The sequence below is a fragment of the Chamaea fasciata genome, unplaced genomic scaffold (genome assembly GCF_029207755.1).
Source record: "Chamaea fasciata isolate MVZ Bird 193981 ecotype frontalis unplaced genomic scaffold, bChaFas1.0.hap1 SCAF_4, whole genome shotgun sequence".
Taxonomy (NCBI): Eukaryota; Metazoa; Chordata; class Aves; order Passeriformes; family Sylviidae; genus Chamaea; species Chamaea fasciata.
Genome location: NW_027094089.1, coordinates 17689246 through 17702666, shown reverse-complemented (window position 1 = coordinate 17702666; position 13421 = coordinate 17689246). Strand labels below are relative to the sequence as shown.

Here is a 13421-nt window from a genome sequence, read left to right as displayed (position 1 = left end):
AGTCAGAGAAATTACTCCTTGCAGAATGCCCTGGACTGCCTAGATACTCATTCTTCCCACAGCTCTTCTTGCAGGACACAGGGGCATTGTTCTCCTAGTTCTTCATTACCGTGGGCATCAACACCAGAACTGTTAGTGGATCTTGACTGTGCCAAAGCTTTCCTTTCCAAACTGAGACTATTAGTAGTAGTGCTGAAAGCACACCTTTCTTGGGGAGAAAAGTGGGTTTGGTTTAGCAGGTGGCTGCTTAATCTGCAGTGGAAAATGTAGCAAAATCATTGTAGGGCCAATGCTGAGTGAAGTTTCAACCTGTGAGGGTATCAAGACAAACATGAGGAGGTGGTATGGAGCTAAGCCTGAGCAGCCAATGCTCTTCTGACAAACCTTATAGGAACACTTTAGGCGATAGCACCCACAAGAAGAAAGTTAACTCATGACTGTGATGGGCTAATGCTGCACATGGACAAATGGCTTTGAGAATTTGGCTGAAAATTAGAGGAAAGTGTCTAATCTTCAGAGCAGCAAGTTCAGGTAACAGTGTACAACAAGAGTTGGGCAATGATCATCTACCACTGAAATGCAGAGTGGCCAGGTCACCAAAGGGCAGATACGGTGTGGCTGCCTGTGTCAGCAGGGGACTGTATTTAGTGACCCCAGAGATCCTCGTCAGCCCTGTGGGTAAGTGAAACTGAGCAAGTACGAGGAGGTTGCTGTTGGGAAACCAGCAGATATTTGCAATCCAGCCCTTGGCTGACTCACTTGGCTTGCACTTGCTCAAGACCAACACATCTGGATGCAGGGAGAAAGAGCAGTCCAGCACACCTGGCAGTGGTGGGGGCGCACGTTGGAGCCCATCACTCCATATCTGTGGGCAAACACTGGAGGGAAAGTGCCATTACCTAGCATGACTCATAGGTCGGGCCTCAGATGCTTATTTTAGGTGAGGAAGAATTGCCCTTTGGAGCTGCCTGTTTTTCTCTGCTTGGTATAAACTCAGGCACAGGATCACACATTCGGTACTCACAAAGCAGAGGTGCTCTGACCTACATGACCTTCGGAAAGGTGAGGGTTTCATTATTTTTACAGTCCTTGAATACTAGCAGGTCACATTAATATCTAAAAATGTACAGCAGAACCTCAAAATTAGGGAATTCTTACATTTTCAGCAGCCAACAGAGGAGCCCATCTGAACATCTTAAAGGGAGAAATTAATGTCTCAGTGCCATCTTGTGGATTGACCTGTGTAAAAGGACCTGTATAAAAGCTCCTAGAAGCATGCTGGAGTTTTACAGAGTTTGGTGATAATATTGGAAATAATGCTGCAAATATTATCACCAAACCAAAGATTTCTACTGCAAGCTGGGAATACATTTTCCCCTGAGAAGATTGCAAGTCTGTGGGAACCTGGTGTTCCCAGAAAGTACCTGTCCATTTTTCAGCCCGAATCAGAGTATTGAGATGCCTACAACTGATGCCTGAATGTAGGAGACAAAGCCTATCAGATACACAGCAGCTTCACTGTTTGCCCACAGGAAAGGAATCCACTTGGAAGGCTCTCTGAGATCCAGGAGAAAAAACAAAGTTGTAGGTCCAGTTGTGGGTGTTACTGTCCCACTGATACCTTGTCCATCTGAGAAAGGCTGTGAGATCTCCAGCACCTGGAGACACAAGAATCTTGGGTGACATGTACAGTCAGCTGAAAATCACCATGTGCAGAAGAAACTTGAGGCAGAAGAAACTTGAGGCTCTTGTCACCACCCCAACTTGGTGCACCAGGACCCATGGTTTGTGCTCCACCAATAAACATTTGCCTGGTAGAGAATGAAGTGACCGAGAAAGGTTTATTCTGTGCTACAGCATAGGTCACAGGCCCGCAGGACAAAAACCTTCCCACCTAGAAAAATTATGTAGAAACACCCTTGCAAGCAATGTGATTATCATCCATCATAATTAAATGACCCTCAGCATCAGAGACAGACTAGTAATTTACTGCATATTTAGCCAGGCGTTCACTGAGGTCAATAGCTAATCTGTCACTGGAGGAGGGATTGCCCCAGTCCATAAAACTCTCCCTGCCACAAGACATACAATCACCTGTGGAGCAGAGACGAGAATCAGCTTCCCAGGTTCTTCCATACAGCTGCTGAGTGCCCTGGGGGTGAAAGAAAAGCTCATAAACTTTTGCCATGCAGTAGAGGAGAGGGAGGCAAGGCCAGGGGCAGTGTGAGCAGAGCACCACGTCCCCATCAGGGCAGCTGCTGACACCTCTGCAGAGCTGGCCCCTCCAGAGACACACTGAGAAGCTGCAGCAGGTTGTGAGGAAGGTGAAGAAAACCAGCGAAGAACCAGAAAAGGCTCAAGGGAAGAGGTCTTGAGTGTTCAGTGGATGTAAGTTTTCCATGATTAATTGAAGGTATTAAAACCTTTTCACCATGGAAAGGTAAGAGCACCTGGTGAGCAAGGAGATAGGCAGAGGGAATGAGGAGATGGAGGAGGAATCACGACAGTAATGGTTCTGCTCTGGCAGCCAGGAAAGATTGAAAATCTCTTGAGACCATTGCTGAGGTAGGTTTCTCCTTGCCCTGTATGAGAGGACAGACAGGGTAGCTGGTGGCAAGGCTCCCCATGAGTGTGATGGCACCTGCAGAGACAGGTGCATTCAACAAGAGCAAATATTCCACCTGAAACAATGCATTGTGCTCTTCCCAGCTGCAGACAGCAGAACATACCAGCTCCAGGCAGAATATCCTTGCTGCAGAAGAGGCATCCAAATAGTCCTGTGTGGGCAAACAGTCCCAATCCAATCTGTTTTAAAAAAAACAGTACCAAACCATCAGTCAATGGGTTACAATGGAGAGCAGAGCCAAAATTCCTGTTCAGATCTGTAGAAAAGGTTAAGGAGAAAGACAGGCTTCAGGAGCACATCAAGCCTATTGACAGCTCCACTGTTCTGGGGTTAGGCTCTTCTGGGCAGAGGCACAGTATCACCAATGCCCTCATAACAGAAATATTGCATTCTACCATACAACTTTTATAGGATGGCATACTGGGGAGGCAGGGAAGGTGTGGGAAGACTTGGAAGCTAGCTGCTGCTTTATTGGCTTGTTCATTGTTAACCAAAGGAGAGAAGGTGTCTGGGGGTGAAGAGGGTGCCAAGTTTCAAAGGGTAACCTGGCTCAGTGCAATGAAGTGTGCCATCACAGCAGGAGTGCAAAAGCAACCATAAGGAGGCGGGGAAGATGATATTGGAGAAGACTAAGAAGCTGCTCAGAATTCGTAACAGTACTGTAAGGGAGATGCTGGCAGAAGCACTGGGGACATTCATCCTTATGGTAAGGAGTCTGTGCATGTGTATGTGCGGGTGCATGCAGGCATTTAAGGCAGAGGTTTGTAAGGTCAGTGGTTTCCTACCACATCCTCTGGGTTGCCCAGTGGTTGGTTGGTACTGCTCACCCCTCTGCTTTGGTGAGGTGGTAGTTTCCCAGCAGACTATCTGCCAAAAATCACCTGGAGCAAAAAAAGTCATGCAGGGAAAGGGAGGTGAGTGCTGGGAGAGAGTGAAGTAGGTGGGAAAGAATTAAAACATCACAGAATCATTTAGGTTGGGAAAGACCTTTAAGAGTTCAAGCATTAACCTGGCACTGCAGAGGCCACCACTAAACCATATCCCTAAGTGCCACATCTGCAAGTCTTTTAAATACCTCTAAGGTATTATATATATATATATATATATATATATATATATATTAACACACCACTTTCCTGGGCAGCCTGTTCCAATGCTTGACAACCATACTGGTGAACAGATTTTTCCTAATATCCAACCTAATCCTCCCCTGCCACAGTTTGAGGCCATTTCCCTTTGCCCTGTCACTTGTTACATGGGAGGAGAGATCAGCCTCCCCTGGCTACACCCTCCTGTCAGGAAGCTGAAGAGAGTGATCTGGTCTTCCCTGAGCATCCTTTTCTCCAGACTGAACATCCCCAGCTCCTGCAGCTGCTCCTCATCAGACTTGTGCTCCTGTGGGTCCTTCCTCAGCTCCATTGCCCTTCTCTGGACATGTTGCTCTTTCAGTTCTCTTCTGGAGAAAACTGAGAAAGAGTTTGGGAACGAAATCAAAGAGTAGTGTCTACAATGCTTGTGCCACACTTCCTGGAAGATTCCACACCGTGGATGGAGGCTTTTCCTCCTGCTGTGCCATAGATGTGGTGTTGTTGGGGGCGGTCTGAACAGGTCTGGGGAACAGACATGGGCTCTTCTATCACTGACAGCTGCTGCAAAATGAACAGTGTTCATCCGTCTTCCCCTCAGGGTTGCCAGGGTAATGAACTTTCCAGAGAAATTCTCTAGAACCACAAGCCACCATTAGGAAATATAATTACAGGGTGTGAAGCATGCCAGGATTTCGCTTTTGATTTTCTTGCTGCCAATTGAACAGTGCTTATGTAAATCATACATAAACTGCATCTGTGGTTATGTAAATCACATATAAACTGCCCCCTTGCCTGTGGGATCTGTTACACCAAGAAATAATTAAGCGGGTTTGAGCTCCTGGGCTGCTTCAGAAATGTTTGGGTAGAGGATTAGGAAAGTTTTGCAGTCACTGTGGGGGCCTGGGGAAGAAGTGCTCACTTCATCCAGGGACCAGAGACTTTGAGTGTTTGATCAACAGAGCAGAATGAGATCCTCCCTCTGAAAACGCCCAGTATCTAGTATCTATCGGTGCCAATTTGCTACACCTGGACTTAGCCTGGGCTGACACACTTTAGACTGGACAGAGGCTGGCATGCAAAGGCTGGGCATAACCTAAATAACTTGTACTTGGAGATTTAAAGAGGGAGAAATTAAGATCTTTGTAAGCATAGGAACCTTCTGACACAGCTTTCTGTATCAAGAAAGGGAGTAATTTCCAAGGGCAACAACTGCCTGTGCAGAGCATGGTTGCTTTTTATCATGTAATTTTGCACATCCAGCTTTTGAATTTCACTCTCCAGTATTTCTGCACCCATAGTAAGTCAGAGTACAGACATCTATGATGTCTCTGCAGCAGCTTAGTGAACCATTGCTTTTTTCCATTCTCTGTTATTTGGTGGTAAAAGTTCCCAGGTGATAAAGAACAACTTCAGGGTCATCCTGGCAGGGAAGCAGTATGAGGTAGAGACTGTCCTCTGCACTCTGACAGTTCAAGGCAGATTTTGCAGCCTGCAGCTCACACTGGCTCTTCCTTCACTGATTGATGTGTAGGAAAACAGAAAAGGAGCGCACTGCACATGGGCCCCATCAAGGGCTGAAGACAAGCAGCATCCAACATCAGAACAAAGTATACGGCACCCAACACTTCAGCAGCACCTTGACCCTCAGTGCAACAGGCAGTGTTCTGGATGCACCTCCAGGATGCCTGAATGGCTGTTGTTTGGACAATAAAACTCACGCCAGTGCCCCTCAGTTTAATGGACAGGCAGTGTTGGTAAGAGGAACCAGGCAGCAGGACTAAGCAGCACAAGGACTAGGGAAGAAGAAATTAAAATAAATGTTGTTTTGGGACTGTGAGGATACAGGAAGAAAACAGAAGTTTGGATCTGTCCTATCTTGTATTTTTTTTTTTTTCAGGATAGTGCTGTTTATGCACAGTCATGTCTCCTCCCTTGCAACCCTCTCTCTACACCTGTGTGCTCTCCTGCAAAACCCATGCCTTACATATTTGTTGTCTCTTGGGCTTTGGGAAAATCAGATATGAATATATAGAATTTGTGTAATTTGCAGATGTTAAGGGGACATCACAAACTGTTTCTGGGGGCTTTTGCTGAGGCAGACTGAGAAGGGCTCATACTGTGGGGGCTGTAGCTCTGCACAGAGCAAAGTGTGGTCTGTGTCTACAAGTGAGGTAAGAAGAGCAGTATCTCTGGGGAACAGGGGATTTGGGTGATGTCTGAAAGCAATGAGGGGAGGCAGACACGAGATAAAATTTGGATGCAGAGTAGCCAGAAAAAAATCACAGTTAAACAGTACAAGCCAAAGCAGAAGTTTATGTGCTGGAGAACATATTGACTTTCTTGTCTTTGAAAGACATGTCACCTTGGATAAACATCAATGCAGTCCAAGGAACAGGATACACTTTCCAAACCCTCAGTGGTTTGTGGACCAGAAACCTCAAGAGATGCCTTGTCCTTATCTAGATTTCAACACAGAGCATGCAAAGCACTGATTTTTCCATTCTTACCACATCAAAAGCATAAAATAGAATTCCCTCTTTCAGGACAGAACAATGTCTTGAATATGTATTTTCCTGCTGGAGAGTGTTTACCTTTAGTTTTTTTCCTTGGTTTTCCTTTAGTCACTAAAAAAACCACTGAAACTTTGGCTATTTCCAAATTGAAAATATATGTGATGAACAGAAAAGTTAAACCAGAGTTTCCTTTCTTGTCTTTCGCTGGAATGTTACCAAAATTAGAGTTGAGTTTGGCAAATAGCTGTGTGCTGCCCAAACGACATATTTAGCCAATAAATTGCACACCAGGAAAAGAAGGATAGTAAGATTTTGCACGCCTTCCTTCCATCCACCTTGGACATTATCTCCCAGTGGTCCCCCAGTTCATGTCCCTGGTTTCAGGCAGAGATGTCTACAGTGTGGCTGTGTGAGTGACCCCCACTGAGCTCCAGTTCTTGATGTGAGTGTTTGGGGTTTGTCTCCCCATACCCAACCATAATGAGAGCGCCTAGTTTTGTTTGATGGATACCACTCTCAGGTATCACTCCAATTTTTGTAGGGCAAGGTTGTTCTTTGTCTGCTGACCATGGTCACCTTAGAGACTTCCTGCATTTGGAAGGTGATTACTTTTGCAGAAAAAATAGCAAAGAAGCTCAGTCTACCACAGCAACAAGAATACTCTTAATGCTCCTTTCTGTCTTTCTTTTTACACAGGTTTTTGGCTTGTCTTCTGTGGCACAAGTAGTACTGGGAAAAGGAAATAGTGGTCACTATCTGAGCATCAATATGGCATTTGGCATTGGTGCTACCTTGGGCGTCTATGCGGCTGGAGGAATATCTGGTGAGCAGCACTGTCAGGCATGGGACATATCCATGTCCTATAAACGCCATGTGCATTGAGGACAGGAGGAGTGGGGTGTGGAGGGGTGCGTGGAGGGGTGGCATGGGCAGTCCTCACCAAAAACAGTCCTAGAATCCCCAGGCAAGGAAAGCACGAGAGGTCAGGGACAAGGCATGCACAGCATATGTACAGAATACTGACCCCAAATTTGTGTTCTGACCTGTGGCAGGGTAAGCAGGACAGGGAGAGAGGTTTGGCCAGTCCCTTCTGCTGTGGCCAGCAGAGTCAGATTTCAGCAGCTCCCCTATCTGGGACATGCCAGCATGGCCCAGGGAGGCAGGGAGATCCCATAACCTGCTGCTGATACAACCCATGAGGAAGTAAATAATTTATTGTGAAGGACAGCTTACTGCTGATGTTGCAAAATGAATGGGATGCAATTTTTCTCCTTATCACACACATCCATGCACAGATGCTCCACATGAACTTGGGAAGTGGTGTTTCGGGGCCATGGGGTGGCATCCCTCACATGACAAGAGCATTACCTTTGCCTTCTGCAATTTCTGTATTCATTTGCACCAAGAGACAACATTAAGGGCAGAAAATTAAAGCAACTCCTTGCTCTTGAACTGTTGGAGTAGACAGAGGTCCAGACCTGGGGCTAACTTGGAAAGGAAAAAAAAAATCCATGTGAGCAGTCAGGAACTTGATTTTCTTGTCCTTTTGGAGTTGGTGGAAACATCCTGGGGAAAGTGGACTGAGGAAAGTAGGTCCTGCAGTCTTAACTGACTTTTTAGAAGGAGCAGGTCTGCTGAGAGCAGAGGGCAGTGCAGAAAGGATCTCAGCTCAGCCAGCAATAGCATGGTTACAAAATAAACTGCAGACCTTCCTGACATAGTAATTTGGCTTCATCTGTGTCACAAGATGCTTTTTGTGATCTCTGAAATGGCTGGCCATACCCACAAAAGAGCAGAGGGTCTAAGAAGGGATCTGCCCCCATTCCAGTTGTGGTTATTGGACTGTAGCACGTGGTACATGCACTTCCATTTCACTCTGCCCTGCACTTCGATGAAATGATGGGTGTCTGCATCTTACCCCTTTGGGAGTCTGAAGCAGAAGATAGTCATGAAGGCTGGAACATTTACTGACCCTCAAATTATATACCTGTCAGGCAGGAAAAAGAAATTTTTTGTTTGGATTCCTGGGGACAGGAGGCCTCAAGAACACATGTGGTGTGCACCAAGGCCATGAGACCCAGACCCATTTAGTCTTCAAAAGCACCATTGTGATACCAATCCCCTCCACCGAAAATGTTCCATCAAAACACAGGTCCTCATCTTCCTGCAGCTACTTAAAATGTGTTGAAGTACAGGCTCTTTTGAAGCTCAGTAGGGAGAAGCCCATTGAGAAAGTCATAAGGAAACTCATGCCATCCCATGACAGGTGTATCTGACAGGTGAGATAGCCCAGTCTCTGGAGGCAGCCTGTAGTCTACAGAATTTTTAGAAAACTAGTTAGGAGCTATTTGACCTGCATGATTCAGCTGTTGAGAGAGAAAGGCTCATTTTGTGTCTGTGCAGGAGTAAGACATGAGAGATTCTTGCTGTTCTGGGTCTGTCTGGGTGATTCCTGCAGGGCATGGGATATAGAACCAAAGAGTAGCTTGGGTTGGAAGAGACCTTTCAAGTTCATCCAGTCCAACTGCCCTGCAATGAGCAGAAACATCAAATAGAGCAGTTTGCTCAAAGCCCTGTTCAACCTGGCATGGAATGTTTCTAGGGATGAGGCCTCCACCATGTTACATGTTCCTAAACAGCTGCATCAGTGCTGAGACCCCTCTTTTTCTGTGATTTTGCAGGAGCTCATCTGAATGCTGCCATCACCATTACACAATGTGTTTTAGGAAACATCTCCTGGACAACACTTGCAGCTTATATAATTGGCCAGTTCCTGGGCTCCTTTATGGCAGCAGCCACTGTCTTTGCTCTCTACTATGGTAGGATTGTGTCTTTTATCACAGAGGTCTAATTTCAGTCAACTCACAGTGTTGTCAAAAATATGTCCTTTTACAGTACCCAGCATGATTTCTGGGTGAGGAGGGCAAGCTCCTGGCTTGTAGGACAGACCACAGCTCAAGTTCAGAGCAGGTCCCAGATATACCTTTGGGAAGGATACACAGTTCTTGGAGAACACAGTTCATTTTACTCAGGCATTCCCACTTTGAAGACCTGTTTCTTCAGCAGAAGGGCAGTAGCTGCATTTTGTCAGCATTTTGTTTCCAGGTCTGCAGGAGCTTTATTTTCATGAACTACCATGTCTTAGGTGCTGCTGGAACTCTTGGGGGACTCTGCTGCTCTGTGGAACACAGGTTTGCAGCAATTTTGGGCGTTTTGAGCTGTGAGCAGAGGATCCACCACCCATTGTCTCTAGCATGTGTCAGTTTCTGAGGGGCAGAGGGTTGGAGGCCTCCAGTGCATCCAGACCATCCAGGCTACCCTGGGCACCTGGAACAGCAGTAGGGAGTTGGTAGGTGTAAGGAAGTGACTGCAGACCAAAGTCTGTGGGTAACAGATATTGGTAAGATCATGCTCTGTGAGGAGTGTGTCACCTCCATCACATCTTCCACTGCCTCCCTTCTCCTTGATGTTGTGCTGTCTGCAACAGGTGGACTTGTGTGCTTATCCTGTGGGATGAATGCTGTGCTAACTTCCATAATTCCCACTTCTCCTAGATGCTATTTATGACTACACCAAGGGGAACCTTACAGTGTCGGGACCAACTGCCACAGCAATGATCTTCTCTACTTACCCTGCTCCCAATGTATCCTTGCAGGGAGCCTTCTTCACAGAGGTCAGTGGAAATGGCCATGGTGTGCTAGGAGAAGGTGGGTGGTTACAGGTGCTGCTGCAGAGCTGCTACAGGTCCTCACAGCACTACATGCACAGACACAACCACAATCTCTTTTCCCAAGGAGCCCAGCATCCAGGCAGGCACCAGAAAGGTAAGATCCAAGGCACCTTGGTGGCTGGGTGAGCCTAAAGGGTTCAGCCTAAAGCCTAATGCATGTAGCCTGCTCCACAGCTTGGTCCGGAGGCTCTGAAGACACCTTCCTTGCATGTCGCACAAGCAGTGAGAACAGAGAAGCTGAGCTATATCACCAGCTGTCTTCTGTGGGTTCTAGGTTGAGCTATTCCTTCCCAATTTGGATTCTATACTCACTCCATGCTCCTTGGCAGCTGTGCTGGCTGCCCCTCCCTGGCACAGAGAGCCTGGGTCTGTCTCCACATGAGTGCAGCCTGGACTGAATTTCTGTGTTTGAACAGATCCATTGAGACTGTGTGCAGTGGATTCCCAGCTTACAGCACAGTGTCCAGATGCCCAGAAACAGCAAAGGGATTCTTCAGGGGATGTAGGGCACTGAGGCAACAGAGAAGGAAGATTCACTTCCAATGTAAATCTTTGGAAGCCTATGATTTGGACTCTGAGCTGACAAGACTCCTGCCTGGGAAGGATGAAGAAGATGGTGGAAGAGCCTAGAAGTGGGGAGTGGGTCCCCTCAGTCTCCTGTGCACCAGGCAGTGTCCTTGATGGACAAGAAAGCAAATAAGAGTGACAGTACCTTGCCAAAAGCTGCAGTTTCAGTTTTGCTGGTGTCTGTGCAAGCGGTCCCAGTCTCTCCAGCTGCATTTTCTGAGGCATAAAGTGACAGGTGTCATCACTTCTACCAAAATTATGCTTCTTGATGTCTTGGGCACTGCAAGTCTACAAATGTCAGCTATGTAGTCACTGATGGGAAATTCAGTTTCCCAGGTGAGAATCTGATATCTGCAGGCTGTGCAAAACATCACTTCCTCTGGGGATGATGAGATTTGTCTTGTGAGCAGTTTCTTATGGCTCTGCTTCTTTCAGACAGAATGTACTTAAAATAACCCATTTCCCTGACTTGAAAGATAGAGAGAGATGACATTGCTGAGAATTTGGTATCAGTCTTGGTGATGATATTTTTGCTCAGAAAACAATTTTCTTCAGTCCACCTGTGAGGAGTGGGTAATATTTGGGTCCCTCCTGCCTTGATAAGACCATGAATCTCATCTGCTCTTTCATTCCAGGAAGTCTCTCCTGCTCTGCTGAGCAGGATCTTTCAACTTTTCCCATTCTTTCTCCTGACCTGTTCTTCTCCCTTTTCTGTTCCCGCAGTTTACAGCAACAGTTATGTTGATCCTGGGTGTTATGGTCATCCATGATGAGAAAAACAATGCAGCCATCAAGGGCGCTCAGCCCATGCTTACTGGTATGCTGGTCCTGGGCATTGGTCTGGGAATGGGGCTGAACACAGGCTATGCCATAAACCCCTCCAGGGACCTGCCACCCCGGATCTTCACAGCAATTGCTGGCTGGGGAACAGCCGTCTTCACGTGAGTGACCTGTTTTTACTCTTACACTGCTCAGCTTGCCAGGGGAGAAGATAAGAACAAGATAAAATGTGTCATGGAGCCTTTTTTTCTTTGGACCAAGTGATGGTGTCACTGCAGAGTTGTGAGGGTTGTGCCTACAGGAGCCTTGTGCACAAAATTTGGAGTACACTTATTCTCTGGCATGGGATTCACCTTGATGCTCTGATACCTCAGTTTGGGCACTAAATTGTCTGCCTGTTCACTGGAGATCCAGCTGGATTTTGCAGTGAGCAGAGAGCCAGAATGGAGCTCACTGGAATGCAAGTGGATTGCTGAACAGGAATTCAGACTCTAAATTTAGAGTCTGAATTTGCACATGAAACCTTGCCCGCTTTTATCTAGTATGATGGTGTCATGTTATGGCTTTTCCTATGGTGAGATCATTACCAGAGTCTCCTGTACCAGATGCCCATTTTCCTTAATTTCCAGAAAATATATTTGAGAGTTCAGTAGAGGAGTGACAGATTTTATTTGAAACAGGCAGAAAAAATGCCCATGTCTGTCTGAGAGTCCTACTCATCAAGACCACACAGCCCATTTCTTTGGAGAACAAGAAACCTGCAGTGTAGAGCCACCTTTCCATGCTGATGGGGAAAATGACCTTCCCTCCAGCAGTTATGTGGGGGGACAGCGAATTTGTCCAAGCCAATTGTAGGCTTGGTGCCCAGAGTGGGACAGACTCCTCTGCTCACACAGCTCACTCCCACTCCAGCAGCATGTGGCGGCAGGGCCGTGGTTCCAGTCTGGCTCACCAGCTGCCTCTTCTGTGTTTCATTTTAGGGCTGAGCATTCCTGGTGGTGGGTCCCAGTCGCAGCCCCAATTCTGGGATGTCTTTTTGGTGTTTTCATCTACAAACTCTGCATTGATTTTCACAACCATCCTGTCCATGAAATGGAACATGAGAAAGAACAGGCAGGCATGAAGACTTCCAGACTGTGATGGCCACGTGCAGTGATGACACACGTGCAGGGCACATCTGTTTGTCCACCATGCAGGTGGACAGATGACGGACTAGATTTCAGTAAACCTACTCTGCTTAAACAGACAAACTTGGTATAAGATATTGAGCAGATCTGTGTAGGACTCGACCTTACTGTGACCGGATGAAATGATCCAATCTCCCTGTGCAAAAATCTACCAAAATAACCAACAACAACCCCCAAAACCAAAACCAAAACCAAAAACGAAAAAAACCCAAAACAAAACTCAATCTCCAAACAATCACCATATTCTGAAGAAAAGCAAAGAAGAGCCACAAGTCTCCAGATATGTATATATTCATATAAATCAAAATCCAGGCATCAACAGCAGCAGATACAGCATGATTTAGTTAATTATCACAGAAATTTTGATCTGGAATATTCTTTGGTAAGAGGCATATACTACAGTGATGGACCAGGGGCCTAGGCTTGCTTCATTTGCGTATCTGTCACCCTAACAAACATCTAGTTTGGAACAGCACAGAAGAGAGAACAACAAGGACAGTCTAAAATAGAAGCATGAACCTCTTGAGTTGTTGTTGTTGTTGTGTTTTTTTTTTTTTTTTTTTTTTTTTTTTTTTTTTTTTTTTTTTTTTTTTTTTTTATCTGAACATTCAGGAAGCATGAAAAAATTACTAAACAACAGGGTCTCCTGAATCCTGCCACAGTTCTGCTGGAACATGCTGGTATCTCTGACACTCAAGACTTGAGCTACACCAACTATCACCACAGGAAAGAAGTCAGAGAACTTCTGTGACAGCATCTCCAAAAACTCGAACAAACTGTCCCCTCCCCACACCCCCCCATGCTTTTTTCCTACTCTGCACGCATCAGAAATGTAAGACGTTGCCCTGCTGCTGCAGGAATTCTGCTACCTCCATTTGAATGAGGAAGTGGGCTTGCAATAGCCTTACAAGTTTCAAGTGTCACTGAATT

The 13421-nt window shown here is 46.2% G+C and overlaps 1 protein-coding gene across 1 annotated transcript; it reads left to right on the top strand.

Annotated features, from left to right (window-relative positions):
* The first annotated feature begins 3237 nt into the window (after positions 1 to 3237).
* On the top strand, positions 3238 to 12444 carry LOC136288794 (aquaporin-7-like). Its single transcript, XM_066182294.1, has 6 exons — positions 3238 to 3332; positions 6924 to 7050; positions 8909 to 9046; positions 9782 to 9900; positions 11248 to 11465; positions 12285 to 12444. The coding sequence occupies exons 1-6, from the start codon at positions 3240 to 3242 to the stop codon at positions 12442 to 12444; spliced, it is 855 nt and encodes a 284-aa protein (XP_066038391.1). The 5' UTR covers positions 3238 to 3239.
* Positions 12445 to 13421: the final 977 nt, after the last annotated feature.

Bases quoted from the DNA above. Each gene is read 5' to 3' on its own strand.
- LOC136288794 (XM_066182294.1), top strand. From the start codon at position 3,240: ATGATATTGGAGAAGACTAAGAAGCTGCTCAGAATTCGTAACAGTACT. The intron at 9,047-9,781 runs GTAGGATTGTGT...CACTTCTCCTAG, and splicing joins TGTCTTTGCTCTCTACTATG to ATGCTATTTATGACTACACC. The intron at 9,901-11,247 runs GTCAGTGGAAAT...CTGTTCCCGCAG, and splicing joins AGGGAGCCTTCTTCACAGAG to TTTACAGCAACAGTTATGTT.